The following is a 20,312-nucleotide window of genomic DNA, read 5'->3' on the forward strand; positions in this document are numbered from 1 at the left end:
TTGATCCCCCGGATGCATCTCAGATTGCTCTCCAATTCCTCCCAGCCTCCGATCTACCATCCAACGGTGGGATGCCTTCGACGCCTTACAGTTGGAAGGGATCTGGATCCAATATTTTGAATTAAAGATTTTGCTCCATTGTCAACCGTCAGATCTTACAATGCATGTAACATTCTGTCTACATGTTTTTTTTTTTGTTTTTCTTTATTTTATAAATTTGAGGTTCATTTGGTCAGTTTATGTGTACATTTGATTACGTCTTTAAGAATACTTTTATCATTTTGAATTTGGGGTACCTGGGCTAGCTTTACAACAAATCAGAGGGCAGAGCTACCCGTGGGCCAAGCACCCCCCACTATTTAAGATTTCTTTATAATGATCTTTTTTACCTTTTTATTTATTTATTATTATTTAGCTCTATTTCTAGTATGAGGTTTTAGGACTTGGCCCTCTAATTTGAAGAAAAAATTTTTAAGGTAAAGACAATGGGTAGAAGTTGTCTATATTTTTTATTTTTTAGATTTGAGGTTTCATCTGGTCAGTTTATGTGTATATCAATTACATCATCAAGAATACTTTTATTTTATATATAACCAGATGACTTCATTCTCTTAAAAAAATATCATTTTGAATTTGAGGTATCTGGGCTAGCTTTATGACTAATCAGGGGGCAGAGCTACCCCTAGGCCGCCCCCCATCTAACTCTATTTCTAGTTTGAGATTTTCAGCTCGTGACCCTTATAATTTGAAAAAAAAAAATTAAGGTAAAGATAATGGATAGAAAAATCATGACGGCACTCCCCCTTGACGTCACACTCATCTTTGCGAGATTCAATAAAATCATTTAATTTATTTATTTATGATCATGTATGATTAAAAGGTTGGCATATGTTTTGTTGGAAAGAAAAGACTAGAAGGGCCATAATCGGGCAGCAAAGCCAACTTCAAAGGACCAGCTGCACCTTCTTCAACAGTAAATATCCTAGTGTTATTGTTGATGTCTGTTTTAACATAACCAGGCCAGACACAATTTACGCGAAATCTGGGGAACTTACTTGCCAAAATCTGTGTGTAGGCGGTTACTGCTGCTTTGGACATTTGTGTAGGGAAAGAAGCCTTTGCTTCCTTGAAATCCTCTAGAAAATTGCCCAACACATCATCTACTCTTTCTTCTGTGTAGCCATATATGCATCTTCATCGCTTAGCACTTCTTTTCGCAAATGTGTCGGTGATATATTGCAACATTACATTCGTTTAATTAAGATCATTTCTAAACTCAGTTATTAATCTTGTTATCGTACATTAAGCAATTTCTAAGGGAAGGATATAAATTTCTTAACTTGATTAGTTGAGTTTGTAGAGATGATGAAACATTGACGATTCTTGGAGAATCAGATATCTGAAGGAGGTCACTTTTTTTGGTGCCATAGTAGTTTGTCTGCACGCATTTATTGGTTGTTTAAGGGGTTTGTATTATTAATTCACTATATTTGGCTCGCCAACGCTCACCTGCATCAGTAAAGACAGTTAGTTATGTTGTGATCCGATTTCTTGACTCGACTTGAAAGATGGATTCATATTAACATATTTTGGTGTGCTATTGATCAAGTGCTCGATTCATGACATTAGTGATGGAACTAGAGTGCTTGGACCGATACGATACAATCCGATCATACTCATTTACCGGATTAATTGTCTATAATTACATACCCTATATTCTCCTATTAAGTTATTGTGAGATTTGAGAAGGATTTTAGATAAGAGTTTTGAATCGCCATTTTGTCTCCATTATTTTTTTTTCTTTTCTACATAATGAAAGTTTTTCTTCTTAGCTCATTCAGGTAGCATATTGAGTTGGTGTGTAAATCATGTTCAATTTTTGTCTTTTGTCTTTTGCTTTTGTTTTTTTGTTCTTGATTTTGTTTGTAATTTCTTTGTGTTCATTCTAACAATAATTAATCTTTTTATCAAAAAAATGAAAAAAAAAAAAAAACTCTTCAATTTCATTTGTTTTTTTGAGGAAGAGAATGAACAATTATTACAAATTGTGAGTTTGGTTTGGAATTGGATTTAATTAATGAACAATTATATTAGGAGTATGATTTTGCAAATTAGTAAATTTTAAACCCCTAAAGTGTAAAAATATAAAATATTATTTATAATTAAATCCAGCCATTTGATTCTCAATCGTCCGATCTCATTTTAATTACGTGGCGCGATCGTCACCATTGGCAGCAGCGGCTGCTGGCTGCTGCAAATAAAAATCCATAAAGTTACAGTTAAATGATGTCATGAATGATCATATGAAATGAAACTTCAAATTTCGAACTCCAGAAACTTTCAGAATCAACAACATATCACTATCATTCTCGCGTCATTCATGGCGTCTTAAAATCAAAAATCAAATTTATTCTACTCACGTCATTCCTGAGATCATTGTTGAATCCATCTTCTTACCATTCCCGCTTAATTATAAATATATGGTATGACCGTATGAGTGCGTTGGTACATGTGTTATCGTTTGAGTTCATCATCTAGGGATAGCACTCGTTCATAATTCAAAATGGCAGAAACCAACATAGATTCTGCGACAAAGAAGTAACAATTTCAGCTCGATCTCTCTCTTTTTTTTTTTTCCTTCTTTTATATCTTGTGAAATCTGTGTAAGAATCCAACTAACAAATCTAAAATCTACTTCTCTGCTGCAGATTGGCAGTGGTTACAGGATCTAATAAGGGGATTGGATTTGAGATATGTCGCCAGTTGGCCACTATTGGCCTTACAGTCGTGTTGACAGCTAGAGATGACAAGAAGGGTGTTGAAGCTGTGGAGAAGCTCAAAGGATATGGACTCTCTAATGTGGTCTTTCATCAACTCGATGTGAAGGACCCTGCTAGTATTGCTTCCTTGGCTGATTTCATCAAAACCCAGTTCGGAAAGCTTGATATCTTGGTAACATTTGGAACATATATGATCAATATATTTAATGGCTCAATATAACTCACTAGCTTGCAGACTGATGTTGCTTGAAACTTATCAATTGCAGGTGAACAATGCTGGAATTGTTGGAACTAAATTAGATGATGATGGAAAAAGGGTCGTGATGGCACTACATGGTTCTGTAAGTCTCTGCTTACAATTCAAAACAATTTGGCATTTACATCTTAAACCTTCTTATGCACTACAGATTCCTGAAATGATTTCACAATACTCTTCAGATACCTAAGCATTTTATAGTCTACTGATGCAGGTGGAAGCTTGGGCTGCCAAGTACAGTGAACTAGCAATACAGACCCTTGAAGCAGCTGAAGAATGTTTGCAAACAAACTACTATGGCACCAAAAGAGTGACTGAAGCACTTCTTCCCCTGCTTCAACTCTCTGATTCGCCAAGAATTGTTAATGTTTCATCATCTATGGGGCAGCTACAGGTATATATATATATATAGAGTTTCACAAACTCAACTCTGCAAATCTATCATCGATGTGTTTACTTTATAAACTGATCTCAAGGGAATGTTTTGATTGCAGTATCTCACTGACACATGGGCCAAAGAAGTGCTAAGCAATGAAGATGGCCTTACAGAAGAAAGAGTGGACGATGTATTGAACAAGTTTCTAAAGAATTTGAACGAAACTAATGGCTGGCCTGCCTATACAATTTCAAAAGCAGCTATAAATGCCTACACAAGGATTCTGGCAAGGAAATTCCCCAAGTTTCGCATAAACTGTGTTTGCCCTGGTTATGTTAAAACAGATATTAACTACAACACAGGGACTTGTAGTGTTGAAGAAGGTGCAGCAGGTCCTGTGAAGTTGGCTTTATTGCCTGATGATGGCCCTTCTGGCCTTTTCTTTTTCCAGAAAGAAGCATTTACCTTTTAATCTTAGTGGGTCTTCCATTATGGTAGATTTTTTGGCAATTTCTTGGCTGCATAAGTTTAGATTTTATTAGTTTTTTTTTTTTTTTTTTTTGGTAAAAGTTTAGATTTTATTAGTTGTGATGGTGATCAGTGGGTTGATGCTTTCTCTGCTCTCTTTATAGTTGAGGATATGATCATATTATCCAGACGATGTACGTATGTTTTCTTTTATCTTTAATAAAAACGCCTTTTAGCGAAAAATATCCACCTTTTTGTTGAATTCCTTCTTCTCTTTTATATCCGATGTTCATATCAAACCTTGTGCTCCAATTATCGTTTTTTTCTTTTCTATAAACAATTATCTTTTTTATCTCTCTTAAATTTCAACAAATGAATGTTTTACTTAAAAAAAATAAAATAAAAAAATAATACATTTATATTATATTTTTTGTATATGAGGTTATCTAGATTAGTTTTATGAGTACCTTGACTACATCTTCAAGGGAATTTTATATAATTAATATAGATGTGGTTTTGCCCTTGGCCGCATATAAATTGTCAATCTATCGAGCCCAGGATGTAGCTACACATGCGTAATATTGTGACACATGTTATTGAACAATGTAAGGGTAAACATGTTGAGTTATCCTAGTAATTAAACATGTTAAATTACAAATAAATACTTCTTTCACAATTTTGGGGGAAAAATGAGATTGAACGCTGCCCCTTCTTTCATAGTTTTGGGAAGAAATGAGATTTAATGAACGGTAACCTCGGCATATACAAACCCTAATCTTGCCCCTGGATTTCACGATCTCACCCATTTTGAAATCTTGTTGTGGCTGATCTATCAATTCCATCAAGGCCTACATGTTAGATTTACCTAAAAATTCCTTAGAAAGTGAACTAGTAGTATTAAAGAATTCCCACAGTACACATCAGTATTAATTCAATGGAACCCCGCGTGTTTACTAATTCAATGGAACCCCACGTAACATCCACAATTCAATTTGAGGTTCATCTGGCCAGTTTATGTGTACATCGATTACATCTTTAAGAATACTTTTATCATTTTGAATTTGGGGTATCTAGGCTAGATTTACAACTAATCAGAGGGCAGAGCTACCCTGGGCCAAGCAGAACCCACTTTTTAAAATTTCTTTATAATGACCCTTTTTTATTATTTATTATTTATTATTTATTATTTAGCTCTCTTTCTAGTATGAGATTTCAGGACTTGGCCCTCCAATTTGAAGAAAAATTTTAAGGTAAAGACAATGGGTAGCAGTTGTCTATATATATTATTTTTTTTTTTATTTTTTAGATTTGAGGTTTATCGGGTCAGTTTATGTATTTATCAATTACATCATCAAGAATACTTTTATTTTATATAAAATCAGATGACTTCATTCTCTTCAAAAACATTATCATTTTGAATTTGAGGTATGTGTGGGCTAGCTTTATGACTAATCAGGGGCAGAGCTACCCCTAGGCCGCCCCCCATTTAACTCTCTTTCTAGTTTGAGATTTTCAGCACGTGACCCTTATCATTTGAAGAAAATTTTTAAGGTAAAGACAACGGATAGAAAAATCATGATGGCTCCCCCCCTTAATGTGCAACTCATCCTCAACAAAATTATTTAATTTATTTATTTATGATCATGTATGATTAAAAGGTTGGCATACGTTTTGGTGGAAAGAAAAGACCAGAAGGGCCATAATGGGCAGCAAAGCCAACTTCAAAGGACCAGCTGCACCTTTTTTAATAGTAAATATTAATATTAGTGGGTGGGTCCCACTACAATTTACGCCATAGGTGGCGGCAAGATGGTTATGTAGTCTAAGATGACTAAACCTCTATTTAATTAAGTCTAAAGATGACCTAATATTCCCTCCCTAAGATGAGTCTAAGGAAAACCCTAATTAAAGAATTAGGGTTGAGGGAAAACATTATAAATAGAGGGATGGAAAACCAAACAAAAATATAGATTAAGAATACTCTCCCATACTCTACGAATTCTCTAAAGTTAATCCTGAACCTCCATCACGTGCTTCACCGATTTGGAAGCGTGGAAGCGTGGAAATAACCTATAGAGTTCACAAGCTGAAAGGGAACGTAAAGAGACACCTCCCGTGTCTAGATCCATTGCAGAAAATCACTAAGGTAAATGATCTAAAACTATTCCTTTCATTGATTTGGTTTAACAGTAAATATCCTAGTGTTGTTGTTGATGTCTGTTTTAACATAACCAGGCCAGACACAATTTACCGAAAATCTAGGGAACTTACTTGCCAAAATCTGTGTAGGCAGTTATTGCTGCTTTGGACATTTGTGTAGGGAAAGAAGTCTTTGCCTCGAAAATTGGTCAACTCATCAACTACTCTTTCTTCTGTGAGGCCATGCATCTTCATCGCTTATTTAGCACTTCTTTTGCAAATGTGTTGGGGATATCTGCAACATTACATTCCTTTAATTAAGATCATTTATAAACTCAGTTATTAATCTTGTTATCCTACATTAAGAAATTTATAAGGGAGGGATTTAAATTTCTTAACTTGATTAATTGAGTTTGTAAAGATGATGAAACATTGACGATTCTTGGAGAATCAAATAGCTGAAGGAGGGGAAGGAGGTCACTTTTTTTGGTACCATAGTAGTTTGTTTGCACGCATTCATTGGTAGTTTTAGGGGTCTATATTATTAATTCATTATATTTGGCTCGCCAAGAGCCTTGGACCTGCATCAGTAAAAACACTTAGTTATGTTGTGATCCGATTTCTTGCACTCGACTTGAAAGATGGATTCATATTGACATATTTTGGTGCACTATTGATCAAGTGCTCGATTCATGACATTAGTGATGGAACAAGAGGGCTTGGACCGATACGATACAACCCGATTGGACTCATTACCAAATTAAAGGTCTATAATTATGTACCCTATATTCTCTTATTAAGTTATTGTGAGATTTGAGAAGGATTTTAGATGAGAGTTTTGTAACGCCATTTTGTCTCCTTTAATTTTCTTTTCTTTTCTACATAACGAAAGTTTTTTTTCTTCGCTCATTGAGGTAGCATATTGAGTTGGTGTGTGAACCATGTTGAATCTTTGTGTTTTGTCTATTGTTTTTGTTTTTTTGTTCTTGATTGTGTTTGTAATTTCTTTGTGTCATTCTAACAATAATTAATTTTTTTTAATCAAAAAAATGAAAAAAAGAGAGGAATAATTATTGTTGCCCCATTAGTTTAACTTTATTACTATTAAAACCCTGCTCTTTACAAAATTATTATTGCCTCTCCCTTCCTTATAACGGTGTTATGTAGCTATTAAGTTTGAACATGTAATGTTTACTTTGTCCTTCATTAAAATAAAAAAAATCAAAAGACGATGCTACCCCATTTATAAAAACCAAATTAAATGTCAATTTTACCCTAAACTTCATTTATTTTGATTTAAAGAAATGGACAAAATCCAAATCCGATTTGGTTTCCCACCTTCACTAAACTTCATTTATTTTGAATTAAATAAATGGACAAAATCCAAATCTGATTTGGTTTCCCACCTTCACTAAACTTCATTTATTTTGAATTCATTTATTTTATATTAAAGAAATGGGCAAAATCCAAATCCGATTTGGTTTCCCGCATTCACTAAAGCTTCATTTATTTTGAATTAAATAAATGGGCAAAATCCAAATCCGATTTTATTTGCCACCTTCACTAAATTTCATTTATTTTGAAAATATTTTAGGTGATATTCAATTTCCAATTGAGTTGAATACGATTTTCCTTCCTATTCGGTTTTTATTTGAGTTTTATTCAATTATTCTTTCTATATTTGGTGGTTTTTTTTTTGGAGAATAAAATGGATTATGATTATTTTTTCTCCACAGTTAATTACGAGTACTACTGTAGTACTCTGTAATTTGACAAAAAGGTAAATAAGTAAAGAGATAAGTATAATGGTATTTTGAAATTTTTGAAAAAATATAAAGATGCCACATCATCAGTAAACTAACGGAACTTAACAGTAAGGAGCATTAATAATTGTACACAAAGTTAAAGGTTGGGTTAGTGATTTGAAAAGTATAAGGATACAGTAGTAATAAAATCAAAGTATAGGGGCAACAATAATCATTCAAATAAAAACTCTTCAATTTCATTTGTTTTTGAGGAAGAGAATAAATAAATGAACAATTTATTACAAATTGTGAGTTTGGTTTGAAATTGGAATCTTTAATTAGAAAGCATAGAAGTAGTCCATCAAATTGAAAGAAAATTTATAAGAGAAATGTTTAAGCATGTTTCACTTTCTGAAGTAACATTAAAAATGTGAAGTGCAGATTTCAAGCTAGGAATACCAAAGTGTCCTGAGTGTGAAGTAGACTTGTAGGACCATCTGTTGCCATTAAGGCCTTGTTAGCATCATCGTCTAATTTCATTCTACCAATTCCTGCATTGTTCGCCTGCGTTGAGTTTCAACCTCAATCAGTGTGAGTTCTACTGATCAAATATATTGTTTCTGTTCCATCAAAATTACCAGGATATCAAGTTTTTCCCATGGGAAAGGGGACTCATCAATGGTGGGATATATGGTTGGTATGGCAGCCATACAACACACTGAACCGAATACAATTGTTATGTGAACAAGTGAAATGTGTGCTTTTCAGGGCAAGAGCAAATTATATATAAACCTCTTAGATTTGCAATTAATGATATTTATTATTCTTAAAAAATAAATTGTTAGAAAACAAGCTTTAAACAATCAAAATAGCAGTTGAACTTGAACAGAGAAAAGAGAGAAGAGAGATGAAGAACCAGTAAAAAAGACCTGTGATTCTTAGCTAAAGAGTCTAGAATCACAGAGCACTTTTATTTATAGCTTCTAATGAATCTAATACAACTTGAGAGACAAGTAATTGTCCTCTAGAAGAAGGAAACAAAATATTATGACTTTAGTAACTTCCTAACTCTTAAAATAGAAACTATGCTTTCTAAAAACTCTCAAAACTTATGTAGCAAGATTTCCACATTAGAAATAGAAAATATAATCAAAACAATAGCATAATACTGTTCACGTGAACAGTAAAACTCCCAAATTTATGTATACTTCAACATAAATCATCTACAAATACACCTGTGCGGATAAAGTTACAGTTAAATGATGTCATGAATGATCAATGAACAAGTATTTGAAATCAAACTTCAAATTTCCAACTCCAGAAACTTCAGAACCAACAACATATCATTATCATTCTCGCGTCATTCATCGCGTCTTAAAATTTAAAATAAAATATATTTGGTCGATCCTATATCTCTAGACATATAGTTTTTGAAGAAACCAACTTTTCCTTTGCAACTCAACCTCTTAACCACCATTTCCACCTGGAATTCTAATTCAAATTCAAAATTTGAATTTTCCCACCCCACCTAAACTTCAAATTCAAATTCAAATTTTTAATTATTCTTTTCCAGTCAAAATTCAAATTCAAATTCAGATACTTATCCTTTACAATATTATACTCACTAGTCATTACAATATTATACTCATGTTATTCCTGAGATCATTGTTGAATCCATCTTCTTACCATTCCCGCTTAATTATAAATATATGGTATGACCGTATGAGTGCGTTGGTACATGTGTTATCGTTTGAGTTCATCTAGGGATAGCAGTTGTTCATAATCCAAAATGGCAGAAACCAACATAGATTCTGCGACAAAGAAGTAACAATTTCAGCTCGATCTCTCTTTTTTTTTCCTTCTTTTATATCTTGTGAAATCTGTGTAAGAATCCAACGAACTAATCTAAAATCTACTTCTCTGTTGCAGATTGGCAGTCGTTACAGGATCTAATAAGGGGATTGGATTTGAGATATGTCGCCAGTTGGCCACTATTGGCTTTTCGGTCGTGTTGACAGCTAGAGATGACAAGAAGGGTGTTGAAGCTGTGGAGAAGCTCATGGGATCTGGACTCTCTAATGTGGTTTTTCATCAACTCGATGTGAAGGACCCTGCTAGTATTGCTTCCTTGGCTGATTTCATCAAAACCCAGTTCGGAAAGCTTGATATCTTGGTAACATTTGGAACATATATGATCAATATATTTAATTGCTCAATATAACTCACTAGCTTGCAGACTGATGTTGGTTGAAACTTATGAATTGCAGGTGAACAATGCTGGAATTGTTGGAACTAAATTAGATGATGATGGAGAAAGGGTCGTGATGGCACTACATGGTCCTGTAAGTCTCTGCTTACAATTCAAAACAATTTGGCATTTACATCTTAACCTTCTTATGCACTTCAGAATCCTGAAATGATTTTACGATACTCTTGAGATACCTAAGCATTTTTTAGTCTACTGATGCAGGTGGAAGTTTGGACTGCCAAGTACGGTGAACTAGCAATACAGACCCTTGAAACAGCTGAAGAAGGTTTGCAAACAAACTACTATGGCACCAAAAGAGTGACTGAAGCACTTCTTCCCCTGCTTCAACTCTCTGATTCGCCAAGAATTGTTAATGTTTCATCATCTTTGGGGCGGCTACAGGTATATATATATAGAGAGAGAGTTTCACAAACTCAACTCTGCAAATCTACTTTATAAACTGATCTCAAGGGAATGTTTTGATTGCAGTATCTCACTGACACATGGGCCAAAGAAGTGCTAAGCAATGAAAATGGCCTGACAGAAGAAAGAGTGGACGATGTATTGAACAAGTTTCTAAAGAATTTGAACGAAACTAATGGCTGGCCAGCCTATACAATTTCAAAAGCAGCTATAAATGCCTACACAAGGATTCTGGCAAGGAAATTCCCCAAGTTTCGCATAAATTGTGTTTGCCCTGGTTATGTTAGAACAGACATTAACTACAACACAGGGACTTGTAGTGTTGAAGAAGGTGCAGCAGGTCCTGTGAAGTTGGCTTTATTGCCTGATGATGGCCCTTCTGGCCTTTTCTTTTTCCAGAAAGAAGCATTTACCTTTTAATCTTAGTGGGTCTTCCATTATGGTAGATTTTTTGGCAACTTCTGTGGCTGCATAAGTTTAGATTTTATTAGTTGTGGTGGCAATCAGTGGGTTGATCCTTTTCTCTGCTCTCTTTATAGTTAGAGGATATGATCATATTATCCAGACGATGTATGTTTTCTTTATCTTTAACAAAAAGACCTTTCAGCGAAAAATATCCACCTTTTGTTGAATTCCTTCCTCTCTTTTATATCCGATGTTCATATCAAACCTTGTGCTCCATCAATTATCGTTTTTTTCTTTTCTATAAACAATAATCTTTTTGTATCTCTCTTAAATTTCAACAAATGAATGTTTTACCAAGTTACTCCATCATCAGAAGCTTCCCACACCAAACTTGCTCAAGAACAGAGGATGTGATATTCCAGATATTTGTTACCTATGCTCATCCGATATGGCTGATATGGATCATATTTTCTTGAAATGTCAATATGCAAGACAGATATGGAAACAGTTTAGAATATGCTGGTGGAATCATTCAACCAAGACTGCCGATCGGGATTGCAGCTACTAAATCAAATAACCCACCATTGGCATACATATACATTTGACATTGTTTGTCGATCTACCGAGCCCAAGATGTAGCCGCGCATGCATAATATTGTGACACATTATTGAACAATCTAAGGGTAAACATGTTAGGGTATCGTAGTAATTAGACATGTTAAACTTAAAATTTGTAAATTAAATTACAAATAAAGACTTCTTTCACAATTTGGGGGGAAAATGAGATTGAACGCTAGCCCTTGTTTCATAGTTTTGGGAAGAAATGAGATTTAATGAACCCTAACCGTGGCATATGCAAACCCTGATCTTGCCCCTGTATTTCACGATCTCACCCATTTCGAAATCTTGTTGTGGCTGATCTATCAATTCCATCAAGGCCTCCATGTTAGATTTACTTAAAAGTTTCCTTAAAAGTGAACCAGCAGTATTAAAGAATTCCCACAGTACGCATCAATATTAATTCAATGGAACCCCGCGTAACCTCCACAATTCAATTTTTGCCATTCAATTTCTTCAGGTCTGTCACAATCTTTCCAGAAACATTTGTCACCACTGTTGAGTACCTACAGTATGTTTTTCCCTTTGCATTCCATGAAGTGGTTGCCTTTTGCTCGATTGTGAATGGAGCGAAAGATTTAACTGTAAAGACCAAACAAAAATTCAAAATCTCATTTCACAGTCTTTGCTCATCCTCTTTCTCCTCCAGCTTACCAAGGAAGTGAAATGCAGAAAGCGTTTGAAGGTTCGCAGGATGGAGCAAAGAAGAATAACGAAGAAAACCCTGTTTTTCCCTCAATTTTGACCTCTCTCTTTCTCTCAGAATCTCGTTTGCAGAAGACGCAGCCCTCTCTCTCTGTTCATGCTGCAGATTTTAGGAGCCCTAACTCGTCGTCGTCGGAGAAACTAGATCTCAGAAATCTCCAGTTTGCAGACTCTCTCCTGTTTTGTGTTTAGGCTCGAACGAGAATGAAGAAGAAGAGGGAAACAATATTTCGATTTGGCATGTTTGAATGCTTCGGTTCTAAGGATTTGAATCGGTTTGGTTTGAACGGGCTTAACCGAACCGCATGAGCCGAACCAATTACTTCACTTAAAATTGTTTTAAACTCACATGTCGAAGATCAATGGCTCAAATTAAATCTGATCATGTGGCTTCATTAGGGCCGTGCGCAGCGCTGAAGCAAAATCGACATACTATACTAGATGATATGTATTTAATTTGACACAACACATACAATACACTCGATACGTCTCTCTATTGAATTGCACTAGAATCAATTAGCTAGAATGATATAATACGCGATATGGGATAATACATCTCTTAAAATCACCTGACCGATACAATACTTGATACCAATATAACAAATTGATAACAAACCGTAGTTGGAAACGCATAGAACACAACTTCAGTTTTGATCTTCTTATCGGGACAAAAAGAGAGAGATATGGAAATAAGATAGAGAGAGATTACATTAGGTGTTGGAGCGTGTCCTTATCCTTAGGTTTCGCTTGATGGATTTTAGAAATGATAAGATTGTGAAACATCGGGGTAAAATTAGGATTCGCTTGATGATTATGCAATTAAGAAGATGAGTCTACTCTCTAGCTCCCGCACTTCCCCCCCCCCGGCGGTTGGGGGGGGGAAGCTTCTTTCCTCTCCCCAAAAAAAAAAAAAAAAAAAAAAAAAAGGGGGGGGGAACATGAAAGAATATAAGCTAGAGTTTTTCTCATTTTTTCCCAACATTGTAAAGAAGTTATCATCTTCAATTAAATTAAGGGCAAATTTTTGTAAGTATATAATGTGTAATTACCTGAAATACCTTAACATCTGAACCATTAGATAATTAAGGGGTGTCAACGATCGGGGGGGCCCCCGCGGCTGAAAAACACCCAGCCCAAACACGCCCAGGAAAAACCCGCGTGAGCGCGGGCGGAACGGATGGAGATGGACAAGGGGGGCTTAGGTAGTTGACTTGTGATATGGAAATTATCAAGAGTAGGAACACAAAGCATTCAATTATCTTCAAGTCTTTGTGTGGTCAAAACCAATTTTTTTCTACAAAGAAATAAAACTATAAAACAAATACAAAAGAAAGCGCATCGATGAATTTAGTGGGTCCGCTATTTTCCTCCCCCTTCGATACTTGAAAAATGAATCAAAATAAAGCATTAAAAGATTTTCAAAGAAAGCACGCATATATTCTAAACCCATCTCCAAAGGCGAAAGCTTTGACAAGCTTGTGTTGCATATTCCAAAGCAAATCAATTAGGAAACAAGGAACGGGGCTTTATTGTCTTTTACATTAAAATATGTTATTTTATTCTTTATAATGGGTTAACGGGGGCGAGCCGGCAAACGGGGGCGGGCCCAGGCCGCCCAACCATGGGCGGGCCACCGGGCGAGGGCCCCACACAGCCCGAGCGGTCCGACTGGTTGGCATAGCGATCCGGTTCGAATTAGATTTTGACACCCCTAGGATAATTCAATGACCCACATTAAAATAACACGCAACAAAATACCCAAGCCCAACTTTATTAGTCCCATATGGCTGACCTACAAGATTGCTTTGCTGAATAAATAGATTTCTCTGCGCGCTGAATGTTGTCTCTTCGGAGACATCCGATAAAATTGGAACGATACAGAGAAGATTAGCATGGCCCCTGCGCAAGGATGACACGCACAAATCGAGAAATGGTCCAAATTTTTTTGTGTTTTTTTCGCGCATTCCCATTCAATTCAGTTCTGTTTTTCTCTTCGAATCGTTTGAGTTTTAGAGTAAGTTCTTTGGCGCATTCCCATTCTATTCAGTTCTGTTTTTCTCTTCGAATCGTTTGAGTTTTAGAGTAAGTTCTTTGGCGCATTCCCATTCTATTCAGTTCTGTTTTTCTATTCGAATCGTTTGAGTTTTAGAGTAAGTTCTTTGGCGCATTCCCATTCTATTTAGTTCTGTTTTTCTATTCGAATCGTTTTGAGTTTTAGAGTAAGTTCTAATTGTGAATCTGAACTTTGATGATGTTGAGTTCTAAATTTTCGTTTTCTTTCCTTGCAGTTTTCCTTTTCTCTAGCTTTTAGGTTTAGGTATATTCCGAGCTTCGAACTATGACAGCTTTGTGTAGTAAACGGTAAGTAATTTGCAACCTAATTTGGCATTTATATTTTGATTAGCTTAATGTTCCTGTTGAAGTTCTAATTTGTGTGTTAGTATTTCGTTCAGAGACTCAGACAATCAACTAAATAATTTCTAGAAACTTAGTTAAGGTTATTATATTTGTTTCCCACTATTTCTGCTGTACTTCTGTTGCCATAGTATTGGTTTTATCCTCCCATGGACTAAACTGTAACTTCGAATTGCATTCCAGAAATCGCCATTTTTTGTATTCAAAACACGGAGGAATTTATGAAACTTTTAAATACATTCAAATTTGGAAAACGGGTACTTCTAGAGCCTAACCTCATTTAGTCTCAATTCTCAACTATTCAACTATCAAATTTACTGTCTCTTCAGAAGCAGCCCCAATTCATCAACCCTGATAGGAATGGTACATTGGTACGCAATTGCTATCCGTGGTCTCCAATGGTGGCTTTGACTAGTACAAAGAGTGATCTATATTTAACTTTGTACGTATCTCTAGCCTTGGTTTATTTGTTTTTATTATTATTTTTCAGTTTTAATTTCACAAATGGAGTTATTTCAAGATCTTGTTTTGAGTCAACATTTTCATGAATGATCCTAGCAGGGAGTTTGGATCCTCTCCTTGGAGGAAATCTTCCAGTGAGTTCCCAATGAATTATAGGATTCAGCTTCGTGTACTATATTGCATGTGATTGAATCCTATAACTTAATGGACACTCATTGGGAGATTTTCTTCAAGGAGAGGAGCCAAATACCCTAGTAGGCAGTATTGAAAACATTTTCATCATTTAAATTTCTTCTGAGGGTTGTGCCTAAGCCTTTCCTTTTTGAAAGTGCTTCAATGTTTCATTCTCATGCTTTAAATGCAGACTTTTGGGCTCCATCCTCTTTCTCCTTGACTTTTCTAATTATTGTGATGATTATTTCATTTTCGATTATGAAGTCTATGTTTCTTTTCTGAGATGTCATAGTTAATACTATATAAGGAAAAGTTGATTGAATTACAGGGATGAGAAACCCAGCTGGTTACAAATAGATTGACTTTGTCTAATTGATGTGAGCTCCTTGAGGATCTTCTTCCAAATTTTTTGAGTTATTTTCATAATTGGGTTGAATTAGTGAGAAAAGCGTTTGCTTATTTCACCAGAGACTGCTGGGACAAAGTTCCACCAGCCAGATGTTAATGGCCTTGGCTGGTTGTTGGAAGGCCTTTGATGAAACATAATCCAGCCTCCACCTAAGGGGGGAGGGGGAGAAGGTTGGTGATGTTAAATTAAGAGGGTTTATACTTCAAATTTTGTATATGCTTTCCTACACTCCCCCCTCTTCCCTTCCATGAAAAGGAAAAAAGGGAAAGAAATAGGAAGGGTTTTTTTCCCTCTCTTGTCTTATGTCATGCCACTGTGCTCCTCTTCTTCACCCTCTACCTTTTTTTAATTGTCATGGATTTGAATGCAGAAGTTTCTTTTTCATTTGCATGTGCTATCATTATGAATTGTTTTATGGATTTCTGTGCTTTTGAATGAAGATTGCTTTCTCTAGTGCTTTCTTATGGATTTGCAACAATGAGGACCTGATGTAGGAGAAACCCTAGAAACTAGGGGACCTAAAAAGTGGGCTACTAGACTCTTAGAATTAAACACCTATTCTTGACAGATAGTAAAGAAAGGAATTTGTAGCACTTGAAATCTGATTAATCATGCATGTAGGACAGCTAAAGTAGAGAAATAAACACAATAAGTCTTCTTGGTAAGCACAACTAAACAAGAATCAATAGGGAAACAAGGGGATGGGGATCTTGGCACCATAACACTAAATTGAATGCAAGGGTATTAAGAAACTGAAAGAACAATAGAGCTGTCCTAGTCAATATAAGATTTCTAACAAGGAATTCAACAACTAACAATGTAAAGGGAGTCTTGGGAAGTTTTTGTTTTAAACAAAACTACTGCCAAAGAATAAATAAGAAATATTTTGGGAGAGAAAATGTTACCTGCTGATCCTGGCTGCAAAACAAGGGTTAGAAAGCATCTAAGTACATAAATAAGAGAAAGAAAAAATATTTTGAAGTAGTGGGGAATCCTAGGAAAGGAGAAAATAATATTTTGAAGTAATGGCGTATCCTAAGAAAGAGAGTAGGTGATAAGAGAGAGGGAGAGAAAGAAAAGAAACAAAGAGAAGGGAAGGGAAGGGAGACTAACAAAAGACAACTAGGCCGTATAAAGGAAAGAGGGAAGAAAAGAAAAGAAGGGTTTTTTTTTTTTTTCCCTGCAAGAAAAACAGAACCGTAGGGTTTGGGGAAGAAGAAGAAGATTTCGAGGAAGGAAACTAGGTCTTTTTTGAGAAAAAAAATAGTAGATCTTTGTAGAGGAGAGAAAGGGGAAGTTTTCTAGTGGGAAACAAGGGTGAAAGGAGGAGAGAGAGATTACCTGGAGAGAGGGGGAAGTGGTGGTTCCGCTAGGAGAGAGAGAGAAAAAAAGCAACGTGAGCTCTTTTTTTTTTCAAATTCTTTCATTCATTGATTGCCAAAAACGAAATTGATATAAAGTTTAAATAAAAAAATTGATCCCTCACAACCATACATGTTTAATTCCCAAAATAACCCCAATTTAAGTTGTAAATATAACCCAAACTCAAAATAATTCAAAATTGGGCCCAAATAGACTCTAGGCCCAGCCATAAAGACTCAAACATAAAATTAAAATATTTCAATAGTAAACTACTACCCAACCCACTAAGACTAAGGAAAATAACATGACAAACTGCCTATAAGCAGTGTTTCTCATCGAACCATAGGATCCTAGCAATCCGATAATCTCCGAACTCATCATCCATCCACATAGATCTGTCGTGGGATGACCACGCGGCGTGTCGGTAAACTCGGAATTGCTCATCGATGTCCTCATCAACTCTCCCCGACTTTGAAGAATCACCTCCGGTGAACAAAGGCTCGGTAGTACTCAGCATGTCCGGGTCAAGTCGGAGCTCCGCCATCGTGATCCAAGTCCGCGATCTCAGGATGTCCCCACCACAACTAGAAATTCCCGAACCTCCCCTTGTAGTGAACTCTCTCATCAAGGATCTCTTCAACTATCTCAGGGAAATTAGGCATAGGTGGACGAAGAGAAGGAATGAAGGGGTCTACAGCGGGTCATCAAAAACAAAGGGAAGGGTGTCAAGGTCATCCGGATAGAAAGATGCGAGTTGGAGGCATGGAAGGGGACAAGGTCCTCCACATTGAAAATATTGTTGATTCCCATGAGGGTTAAGAACATAGGCATTAGCCGTAGCACTAGGAGCAGTAGCTTGCTCGCTTACCTTTAGTGAAATGCTGCGGTTTGATCCTAACAATCACCATATTCCTTTTTGAAACTCTTGCAGTTGTCGATGCACATCAGCTTTGGACTTATATTGATCATTACTCAGTGCTATTCGCTGTCTTATACTTGCATGTAAATCAGATGTGTTGTGCAAAAGACTTGGCTGATGGGGAAGTCTTAGAGGTAGACACAACTGTAATAAGGTCTATAGGAGCCTTGGATTGGTATCCTAGACAAACCTCAAAAGGTGACAAATCAGTGGTTCGGTTCTTAGAGCTATTATAGGCAAACTCGGCTTGGGTAAGGACCTCGGTCCCAACTAGTAAGGTACTCTCCTATAAGACAACGCAACAAGTTCTCTAGACTTCTATTAACAAATTGGTCTGATGTGTGATGTGTATCTGGATTACTTTGCGAGCCAACTAGAGCATAAACAACTCCTGACTCTTTACACTCAACTTCAAATTCTTGCTGATTTAGTATGCCAAGTGTTTTAGAGCAAGTTTGTTTGATGGTGCTGCCTTTATGCTCCACAACCTTAAGCTCTTTTGGGGCGGTAGGGGTCAATCGGATCTTTTTCCCTTTATATTCAAAGATACAGATATTAGATTTCCCATAGGTAGTGACATCCCTATCATATAACCATGGTCTCCTAGAATGATGTGAGCAACATCCATCTCTAGGACATCACACCTCACTCTATCCTCATAACTAGCAAAATGTAGAGGAACTAAACACCTAAGGGCTATAGGGATAGTATACTGATTGACCCACACAACCTTGTATAGTTTGGGGTGAGCCTCTGGTTTGAGCCCCATTCTGGAAACAACACTTTGAGCAATTACATTAATGCAGCTACCACTATCTATGGCGACTCGACAGTTCTTACCTTGATGGCAAGTTTTGGTAATAAAAATATTAGCCCGTCGCCAATCATCAATATCTTTGGGTTGTGATACCATACAACGCACAACTCCAAGCTTAGACCCATATACCATATCAAGATCCTCATCAGATATGTCCTCATCTGGTCTATGGTCTTCATACTCAGGCTCCTGATTGTTATCCTGATCTAAATCCACATGGTCTTGCCCTCCAACATAAAGGTTTCTATTGGGGCATTCCCTAGCAACATGTCCAAATCCTTGGCATTTGAAACATGGAGTTGGCCAGCTTTCATAGGGGGACTTCCCAAAATGCCTTTACCCTTGTTATCAATTGGGTGTTGTGGATTAATAGGGGGTCTTTGGAAATTGGTAGTGTTAGGGGTAGACCTTTGAAAACTAGATTCTCCGGGCTGAAAGCTATTCTTTTGAGGAAAAGTCTTCATGGACGTTTCAAGTTCTAGAGCAATCCTAAAGGCTTAAGGGACATCTTGCACTAAGTGGGGTGCAAGTCGTGACCGGATATCGGAGTTAAGTCCAGTAATAAATCTAGAAAGTGTCTGCTCAACATCTTCACGAGTACGGCTTCTAATCTTAAGTTCATTGAATTTGGCCATGTACTCAGTCACAGTTAATTTCCCTTGCTTTAGGGTGTTCATTTCATTCAACAAGTTCAGCCTATAAGTGATAGGTAAGAACTCCCTTTTAAGCCTTTCTTGCATCTCAACCCAAGTGGTCACTTGCTCAAGTCCTAGATTGTTCTCATGGTACTCTAATTTTGTCAAAAAATCTTGGGCAGCCCTAGTAAGCTTAATCTTAGCAAACCTAAAGCGAACCTCTTCTAACATATTATAAAAATCAAAGTACTTGTTCATTTGTCTAATCCAATCTAGTAAGACTTCCGCATCTATTTGGCCATCATAAGATGGGGCCTCTACCTTGACTATCCTCCTAATATCAAACCCTTTATTATGGGTGTCAAGAGCATTGCCATGCTCATAGGTTGCATGATGCATAGGACCAAGATGTCCACGTGCTCCACGACCTCTACCTCTTCCATTACCTTGGAAATTATCCCTAGTTCTATCAAGATCCTCGAGGCGGTGGTCAAAGTTTTGGAGGTCCACTTGATAGTTTTCATTCCTAGGTCCATTGGCTTGAGTATTATGTCCATGCTGCTCTTGCTGTCCCTCTATGGCTGTAAGTTGTGTTTCAAGGGTCCGGACATTACATTCTATGGCTTGAATGGTGGTGGCTTAGGCTGCCTGTGCTGCCCTTTGGTTATTTAATTCCTCTTGAGTTGTTTGAATGGCCTTTAAGATCTCTCCAGTTTGTTGGAGCAGCTGGGTCAATTGGTTATGGGTCAATTGGGCACTTGATGAACCAGTCATATTGGAATATTTGTTTTCACTTCGGGTTACTACCATACTCAGTCTGACCTAAAGACACCTAAACTAAAACCAACAATTCTAACAAATCGAAATCTAAAAGTCCAGCAGTACTGACACTCTAAATCGAGGCTCTGATACCATAATTGATGTAGGAGAAACCCTAGAAACTAGGGGACCTACAA

The 20,312-nt window shown here is 36.5% G+C and overlaps 2 protein-coding genes and 1 non-coding gene across 3 annotated transcripts; all 3 read left to right on the forward strand.

Moving 5' to 3' along the window:
• The first annotated feature begins 2,518 nt into the window (after window positions 1-2,518).
• Window positions 2,519-3,912, forward strand: LOC149010072 (salutaridine reductase-like). Its single transcript, XM_089161767.1, has 5 exons — window positions 2,519-2,598; window positions 2,709-2,952; window positions 3,047-3,121; window positions 3,251-3,430; window positions 3,531-3,912. The coding sequence occupies exons 1-5, from the start codon at window positions 2,564-2,566 to the stop codon at window positions 3,882-3,884; spliced, it is 888 nt and encodes a 295-aa protein (XP_089017893.1). The 5' UTR covers window positions 2,519-2,563; the 3' UTR covers window positions 3,885-3,912.
• Window positions 3,913-9,446: 5,534 nt separating this feature from the next.
• Window positions 9,447-11,239, forward strand: LOC149010073 (salutaridine reductase-like). The gene is made up of 5 exons (XM_089161574.1): window positions 9,447-9,588; window positions 9,694-9,937; window positions 10,032-10,106; window positions 10,235-10,414; window positions 10,502-11,239. Exons 1-5 carry the CDS (start codon window positions 9,554-9,556, stop codon window positions 10,853-10,855), a joined length of 888 nt encoding a protein of 295 aa, XP_089017700.1. The 5' UTR covers window positions 9,447-9,553; the 3' UTR covers window positions 10,856-11,239.
• Window positions 11,240-14,005: 2,766 nt separating this feature from the next.
• Window positions 14,006-14,108, forward strand: LOC149010074 (U6 spliceosomal RNA). Its single transcript, XR_016174868.1, has one exon. It is a non-coding gene; the product is annotated as a U6 spliceosomal RNA (small nuclear RNA).
• The last annotated feature ends 6,204 nt before the right edge of the window (window positions 14,109-20,312 follow it).

This window comes from Hakea prostrata, chromosome 7, assembly GCF_041222555.1.
Source record: "Hakea prostrata isolate BN-2017 chromosome 7, UWA_Hpros_2, whole genome shotgun sequence".
NCBI classification, from domain to species: domain Eukaryota; kingdom Viridiplantae; phylum Streptophyta; class Magnoliopsida; order Proteales; family Proteaceae; genus Hakea; species Hakea prostrata.

Excerpts from the sequence above, each read along its gene's own strand:
- LOC149010072 (XM_089161767.1), top strand. The coding sequence starts at position 2,564 with ATGGCAGAAACCAACATAGATTCTGCGACAAAGAA. Across the intron at positions 2,953-3,046 it reads TCGGAAAGCTTGATATCTTG|GTGAACAATGCTGGAATTGT; the intron begins GTAACATTTGGA and ends TATCAATTGCAG. Across the intron at positions 3,431-3,530 it reads CATCTATGGGGCAGCTACAG|TATCTCACTGACACATGGGC; the intron begins GTATATATATAT and ends TTTTGATTGCAG.
- LOC149010073 (XM_089161574.1), top strand. The coding sequence starts at position 9,554 with ATGGCAGAAACCAACATAGATTCTGCGACAAAGAA. Across the intron at positions 9,938-10,031 it reads TCGGAAAGCTTGATATCTTG|GTGAACAATGCTGGAATTGT; the intron begins GTAACATTTGGA and ends TATGAATTGCAG. Across the intron at positions 10,415-10,501 it reads CATCTTTGGGGCGGCTACAG|TATCTCACTGACACATGGGC; the intron begins GTATATATATAT and ends TTTTGATTGCAG.